Consider the following 8,885-nt stretch of genomic DNA (forward strand, 5'->3'; position numbering starts at 1 on the left):
AGGACGTAAGGTGCAAAGCGGATTACAGTCAACTACTCAAATGTCGAACATAATAATATAATATTAGATAGGTAATCAAATAGTTCAGGCATACGGCTATACGCGGAAAACCTTTCTAAAACAAAGAACAGAGAAAACAATAACTATAGAGATAATAAATATTTATATTATCAATTATAGTATGCTCCTACAATCCTACTCGGCGAGTATCGTTAAAATATTACTGCTTCGTCGTATCGATAACGATTTACTTTGTACTATGGCTAAATTATTCATAGATTTTATACCACTAGTATAAGGTGTATGGTATTATTAGATATCGTTTTCCAAATAAAGGTAGCCACACACGGTCCGGTCGGCCTGTCAGTTATGCCTGCACAGGCCGCCGGAGACCGGTCGGCCGGACTGACGCAGCGCTCACATACGTTCCGGCGAATCTGTCCGGCCGCGGCAAGTTTTATATTGTATTTATTTTATACTGTAGGGACATGGCTACCAACGAAGACGCGCTTGCTGTTTTAGGGTTGTTGATAGCCATGAAAAATAATAAAATTAAAAACGTAAACGTAGACTGTGGTGTAAAAATTGGTTACAAAAAAGAAACGAATATTCTCACATTAATCTGTTGACCGAATTCAAGTTGTTTCCGAAAGACTGGCATAATTACTTGCGAATGGACGAAGAAACGTACTTCCAACTTCTTTCATTAGTGACACCATTCATTAAGAAAAAAGATACAGTTATGAGGAAATCAATCTCCCCACACGAAAGGTTGACAGCAACGCTCAGATTTTTAGCTACGGGAAGAAGTTACGAAGACCTTAAATTTTCAACTATTATATCACCACAAGCTCTTCGGTATATTATACCTGAAACGTGTGAAGCAATGTATAAAGTATTACTAACCTTGTGGTCTTTGGCGAATGCGTTGAGTTTCATGCGATATTGATGCTGGTGTACTTGTAGTGAAAATCGATGCATTTATGTTATCTGTATCACGGTCTGGTGAATTAGTGGTAACTGATTGTGTTTCTCCCTAAAAAAATGCGACTATTTAAAATGGTAGCAAGGTTTTTTTTATTAAATTAATAATAATATGTATAGGTAATACTTAAATAGTATGTGATATAAATATATGTATTTTTTTCTATAAATGTCAATCAAATTTTATTTGTTTAGTCAAAAAGCTAGGAAATTAATATTTAATACAATAAGGCTCCAAATATATGTTACAAAGGTATATGGTCACCTATTCGTGTATTAATCGATTCGGGGTCACAAATATCGGTCATTACGAACGCATGTGTCGCCTTATTAGGCTTACCACGTCGACAATGTAAACATACAGTTGTGGGATTGTCACATACACTAGTACGCGAAACAAAGGGTATGACTACCGGTACGATAAAACCAGGGCTATAATATTAGGTCTTCACTGGGAACCCGCGTCGGATGTATTTAGCTACCATACTACTGCATAAACAAATACGTACACTAAACGGTCAATATTGTCAACCATAGAAAAACTGTACGACCTGGTCGGTGCTCTCTCACCAATAACATTCTGGGCCAAGTGTTTTATGCAACAGTTACGGCAGCTTGGGTTACAGTGGGATGACCCATTACCGTATGACATCGTCGATAGTTGGCAAATGTTTTCAGACGAACTCCCGTTGGTAGAAAAATACCACGATATCTTCGGATAAGTGACCTTTCTTACGTTTAGTTATTAGGGTTTTCAGATGTGTCAGAAAAAGGTTACGCAGCTGTAATTTATTTACGCATTGTCCATAATGATAATCGTATTTCGGTTCATTTTCTGATGGCCAAATCAAAAGTTGCCCCCGTAAAACGGGTAAATGTGACAGTGCGATAAGTATTCCACGACTGGAGTTATGCGGGGCACTTTTACTAGCTCAAACGATGCATCGCGTCATTCTCATATTTACGCAATTTCCAAATGTAACCAAACATGCATAGACAGATTCTAGTTGACTTCTACACAAACCACATTTAAAATTTTTGTCTTTAATCGATTTGCAAACATCGTTTACCTATTACCAAGTTGCCATTGGCACAATGTTTCATCGGGGCAAAATCCAGTGGATTGCGTTTCACGTGGTCTACTTCCGTCACAAGCAGTTTCGATGTCTTTATATTGGAACGGTCCAATATGTCTACAATCATGGGAAAACACGTGGCCATTCGATACCTACGTAAAGTTTTCACCATCATCATTGCCCGAAGTAAAAAATATAGATGCAGAAATATCGGTGTTAACAACCTTATCTACACTCACTATTTTTATTGATAGTGGCATAGACAAATAAATATGTACATAAAAATACATGTACTATATACCATTATGGTTACGGAATTGTTATTAATCGACAACGTTCGTATGTATATTTATTATTTAATTAAGAACACAATCCATACATTCCAGCATCATATGTTTATTAAACGACATTTTACGAAGTGGTGTTTAAATATTGATTAAAATGGAATTACATATATTATATAAGTTTTGAGCATAAATACTAATATAACACATAATCATTTTTCCCTTCGTCAATTAAGTAGTGAACAATATCTATCTGGAAAACCATTTTTTAAAGAACGAGAAACGTATTCTAACATATTATCTCCAGAAAGTGCTAGTGAAGAGTCAAATGACGAAGATATTTCCAATAAGAATGACAAAACTATAAATAATGATGTTCTAAATGAGGATGAAGAAAGTGAAAAAGAAACTACGTCAAAACGTAAGGTTATGGGGTCGCTATCACAAAAAAAAAATCTCCAAAAAAAATGAAAATTCCAGCTTCATATTATTCTAAGACAAAAAAAAAATAATAAACCACAAACAGCATCATCTACTTTGATGAAATATATATTGGATAACGAGACAAATGATGAACCAAACGCAACATCTTATGCGCATCCAATCGACACATTTTTCAAAGGGCCGGCTGCTACTGTCAAAACTTTTTCACCAGAATACCAACACATGGCAAAAAAACAAACTGTTTGGGATAGTGTCTGATTTAGAGTGGGCACAATTGCAAAATAAATCAGCTAATCTTCAAATCCCACTATCAATAAATCCTTCAACATCATACTCTTGCTCTAACACTCAAGTGGCACCATCACAAGACACGATTCAATACATTCAAATAACACCAACACCATCTCTTATTTCTAGACCATCATCATCAACATCAACTACTCAACATTTTTATGAAAACTTTGATCCTACAAATGTTCAAGATATGTATTGACATTTTATTGTTTTGTTAAAATACTGAATCACTCAAGGTTTTATAATAACAGTAAAATATTATAATATGTGAAGTCAATATATAAATAAACTAGTAAAGCTTATAATATTGTTTTATTTTATAAACGAATATTATTATTATATTCACCTTGAGCACACCAAACCCTTAACTTGGCAAGCATTAAAATATTAGAATGAAAATTTTAAAGTAGATATTTTCAAACTAATTTAAGGTCGCTGAATTCAAAAATGTTGTCAAAAAAAATATTGGACTTAAAAGTTCAAAGTTATGAATTGTATCTAAAAAGATACATAGCCATAAACTAATACTAATATTCATGTATCTAAAAGGATACATTGCCAGAAATCATGTACAAAAAACCAAGTATAAAATGATGTAATTTTAACAAAAAAGTACCTTTTATTATGTAAAATTTCAGTAACTTAAAACTTAAACTTTTAATATAACAATTCAGACTTGTCTTATTAAGAACAGTATTAATTATCACAGGAATTAGTTTTTAATTAATACTAACATAGGAATATTTAAAAATTAAAATTAAAATTACCAGTATGTAGATATAACAAATTACTACATCAAGTTCTTCTTGCCAAGTTAACAATAAAAATCATATAAAAATTAAAAAAATAACAGATATTATTCAGTTACAATAAAAATTCAACAAATCAAAATTAAAGTTATTAACATAATATAGATAAAATAACCAATTTCTATAGCAATTTCTTTTTGCCTAATTAACAATTAAAATAAAATAACAATTAAAAAGTAATGACAAGTAATTTTACTTTTCAGTCTTATACATAGGAACACAAATTTATTTTTTAGTATGAAAATCATTAAAACAGTCTCTTTTTTTCAGTGTACATAAACGTGTATCACATTTTGTACAGATGTAGACTGTTTGGCCTTTTTTACAATGGCGACATCGACCTTTTGATACACGCGTTGGAAAATGATCAAATCTATCGAATTTTACATCACTAATAGGTCTAGGAATCACAGTTCGTCTGATCTTTTGGATATGTTCCATATGATTATTTTTGTTAGATTTTCTACCCACTTTAGGTTTTTCTTTTGCAGATAGTGCTATGGCCACATGTATTCGAAACTCTTTTAAGCGCATAATCTTTTTTTCTTTTAATTGATTACAATCTCTTCGATATGTCAACCAGGCATTATTGACACAAATGTCAAGTAATTGGGAAAATACAGCCATATACCATTTATGTGTTTTTAGTCCTGTTCTATATAACGCTACCAACATGTCAGATAAGTCAACACCGCCCATGTGGGTATTATATTCTTCAACTATTTTTGGCATTGGTACATCAACTCTATTTTTCTTTTCTTTAGAATATCTTTTTATGGTCTTAATAGGGTCAGCAGATATATAAGAACTTATCAAACATACTGGTTTGTTATCTAACCATTTTAGAGTTAGAACTTTTTTTTTTCTGTCACACTTGTAGCTAAAACTGCCTCTTCCTTGTTTTTTTAATTCTTTTTCATTCAATAATGGACATTCTCGAAGTCGATTTTGTTGAACAGTTCCTAGACTCAATATGCCATATTTTTCTCTCAAATAATAGATCAATTCAGGAGAGCTAAAAAAATTGTCAAAATAAACAACACTTAATATTTTGTCTGGTATTGTTGAAACTAGTGCAAGGATAACTTTTGGTCCAAGTCCAAAAAACTTGTTTTCATATTCACTAAAATGGTAATCATTAAATGTATTTTCTCCACAATAAGGAAAAAAATCATAAACTATACCGTTAATACCAGAGCGAACAAAAAATTTAAATCCCCATTTCTTCGGTTTTGATTTAATATATTGCCGTCGAGAACCAGCTTTTTTCCCTTTATAAGGTACCATCATTTCATCTATTGAGAAACGATTGCCTTGTTCTTGGTTCAAACAATTTCTACGAATAATGTCAATGATAGGTTTTACCTTATAAAATTTATCTTCTTCATTATACTCGTCGTTATTATTGAAATGTAAATTTTTAAGTATTTTTTGATATTTTTTGAGTGGCATTATGTTTGAAACTTTTTCATAACTCATTAGATGAGACCAGTAGTCAGTATAGGCTGGTAACTTAGCCACCCCCATCCACAATTCTATACTTAAAAAATCTTGAAGTTCACTAACAGTTAAATTAATTGACCTATCATTTTTTGTTACTGAATAGAGATTTGTTTGTTCTACAATAACTTCAAATAAATCATCAGAAAAAAACCGTTTAAAATATTCAACAGGAGTCAGTACATGCTCTTGTTGTGTATAAAATTCATACTCAGGAACATTAACTTCAAAGTTCATTTTTTTCCCATCTACCCATTTAAATTTCATATGTTCAACTTTTCTATTTTTTTTCTTTTGGTTAGGAGTTATACTAACATCCTCAATATCAGGTGACATACTTGGTAATGGAATTGGAGGTGTTTTTAAATTTCTCAACAAACGTTTAGACCTTCTTGCAGATCCAGGTGATGCAACTGTTTTCCTACTAACTTGTGGAGATATGTTAGACATAGTAGAAGTATGTGGCTCATAATTTACTGGTGTTTCTATTTCCACTATATCAGCAACAACATCATGACATGTGATAGAATGTACATCTTCAAAATCTCCTAAAAACTAAATATAAAATGTAAATCTAGCTATAGTATTTGGTACTGTATTACAATGTAAATAAAATAACCTCATCTAATGGATTTAACTCTATCTCTCTAAGAAGTTCATCTATATCGTTTTCAATTGCCTCTGCAGGTAACGGTGAATTACATATTTCTCCAATTAAATGATTTTCTATATCATCATCAGAACTTTCACTACTATATTTACCAGCTGGTGGAAGCATGGTTAAAATTTTTTCTGCTCTACGGCGTTGCATTTTTTTGGATCTAAAAAAATATGTATTATATAATACTTATTGCATAAGTTGATTAATATATAAATATGTATTCTATAATATTTATTGTATAAGTTGAATAATATATAAATATGTATTCTATAATACTTATTGTATAAATTGAATATGTAATTTCTAAATTACTAGCATAATAAAGAAATCAAGCAATGTATCTTTTTGGATCCATATACAATAATCATATTAAAAGATAATTCTAGCAATGTATCTTTTTGGATACATACTTTTAGAATTGATATAAAATAAGCATTATTGCATATATTATTAGATATTTTACATAAAAATGATAGTTATACTTACCTTAACTGAGTTTATGTGAAGTAGACTCTAGCAACACATTACAATTTGATGAACTTAGCAGTTGAAGTCAACGAGTTTGATCCAATTTAAATTTTCAAAAAATGATAACAAAAAACAGTTATTATCAATCCCAATCATCATAGAAACGTTATCAGAGTGTACTCACGTGGGAGATATGACATTTATCAGAGTGTACAAATAATAAAAATAAAAATATTGTACATCGGATTCCGTACAAAAATTCACAAACTTTGTGTATCCAAAAAGATACAACACCAAGTTAAGGGTTAACTTTTTCTTAGCACTTATAGCTTCTCGAAATGTTGTATTTTGTTTTGTGATTTGAAAATCGATTTTAGATAATAGAACATAAAATTGATGTTGTGACATTCTAAAATATTTGTAAAATGAAGTTTCTTCATCTTGTAAATCATTGAACAATGTATGATATTCCCCAAATTGCTTACTTTTAATTAACATTTCTCGAACCCATGTTGTTCTACGTTTTTGGTGACAATTCCCTTAGCTCGTCCAAAATAATTGCCATCATTGCTAACGTTTTTTTGTTAAACTTTGGCATGATGAAATACTTATATAATAAATTGATAATATATATTTTAATTTAAAACCACAAGACAACTAAAATAGTAGATAACGATTGTTTCAAAACACTTTAGGGTCGTCACTTCCGTAGACGCAACCTCAGTAAACTGCAATGATTCCTACAATTTGACAATTACGTTTGACGTCTTGACGTTTTGATGTGAATGTACAGGGTCCGTCAGAACAAACGCATGTTTTTAAAGTTATTAATACTTCAAGTGGGAAAATCTAATCGGTGTGAGAGACGTTGTTAAGCTGATAACGTGCAGTTTTAGACTTAGTGATGGGGATAATCGAATGATTAGTAATCGAGACATTTTAATAATCGAGAGAATCTCTCGAAAAATCACTCGAAATATGAATAAACTTATAGTAATTAATTATTAATTAAATGTTGCTTTTTTTATTTACTGGTATAATATTAATTAAAAATTAGACTATAATTTAGGAATAATAAGTAATAACCATGATATAACCATGATAATACATTATTAATAGGTGCTTTAAATAAAAGACAAGTTTTTATTTTTTTATTTAATAATTATTATCTACATTTTAAATAAATCTGTTGGTTTAAAATACTGTAATTTCTTAATTATGAAAAAACTATTATACTTTTTTTATATATTTGAAATGAAACGTTATAAATATATTACAAATGTTTATAGCTACCAAATCCAGCAAATGTTGACAACGCATTTTAAGTATCAAATAAAATTTATTAAATATCCTCCAAATAAAAAAATAATAGTAAACTAATAAAATAACTTTATAACAGCTCGTAATAATAAGTATATAAATAATTAATATTTAATGAACAAAACTAGACAAAATGTAAAAATGAACAAAAAAATTTGAAACAAAATCAAATTACTATTTAAAAATATAATAAAATCTAAATTTTTTGGCGATAGCCGATTTCTACGATCATTGGTGATCAGTCCTGTTTTCGAAAATACACGTTCAGACGGAAAAGATTTTATACTGTTTCCAAAATCCCAATGGGTTTTTTTTACGGTCTTAAAGTGTCATTTCTAAATATTGACGTATTATCAAAGTAGAAGTTATATTTGGACTTGATGTAGTTTTGACTTGAGCGACTTTATTATCAAAATGCTCCAATAGTGATTCAGTTGTATTATTAGTACTATTTAACGTGAGTGCTGTAGTAGATTTAGTTGTATTAATTTCGTTTTCCATTTCAGTATTTGTGCTGATCATCGTTGTCAATTCTTCGCTTACCCATTTTTGCGCATTACTAGCATTTTCAAGTAAACCAAACGCAGTTTTTTTGAACCGTGGGTCTAAGAATGTTGCTTTTGCAACAATTTTATTCTTTTCTAAAATGCCCAATCGTCTACTGACTATATCCATCAACATATTTTTAAATACATCCCCAACATCAGTTTTTGTTTTCAAGTTTCTTAAAATATGTTGAAGACCTCTAATAAGTGGTATAACCACACAGTGGCGGCGCGAACTATTTTAATGAATGGGACAGCAACGTGTCCATTTGATCTATACCCACCCACCCCCAAATTTTTATTAAAATAATATATATAAACTCACACCTCTAGGCACAACTAGAATTTTATATTTTGGAAGGGACTATGCATATATTTATTTAGTGGCGGTTTTTGAATATTTTCTGGGGGGGGGGCGGTCCTTTAATATTAATATCTTATAATATATTAAGATATGAAATATTCTAACCTAATCTCAGCCTTAACTCAGGACCGGGGGG

The 8,885-nt window shown here is 30.5% G+C and overlaps 1 protein-coding gene across 1 annotated transcript; it reads right to left on the reverse strand.

The window, feature by feature from the left end:
* Nucleotides 1-3,873: 3,873 nt before the first annotated feature.
* On the reverse strand, nt 3,874-6,728 carry LOC132935577 (piggyBac transposable element-derived protein 3-like). The gene is made up of 3 exons (XM_061002169.1): nt 6,539-6,728; nt 6,011-6,212; nt 3,874-5,946 (listed from the first exon to the last, which is right to left on the reverse strand). Exons 2-3 carry the CDS (start codon nt 6,200-6,202, stop codon nt 4,117-4,119), a joined length of 2,022 nt encoding a protein of 673 aa, XP_060858152.1. The 5' UTR covers nt 6,203-6,212; nt 6,539-6,728; the 3' UTR covers nt 3,874-4,116.
* Between the last annotated feature and the right edge of the window lie 2,157 nt (nt 6,729-8,885).

Source organism: Metopolophium dirhodum, chromosome 1 (genome assembly GCF_019925205.1).
Source record: "Metopolophium dirhodum isolate CAU chromosome 1, ASM1992520v1, whole genome shotgun sequence".
In the NCBI taxonomy this organism is placed as follows: Eukaryota; Metazoa; Arthropoda; class Insecta; order Hemiptera; family Aphididae; genus Metopolophium; species Metopolophium dirhodum.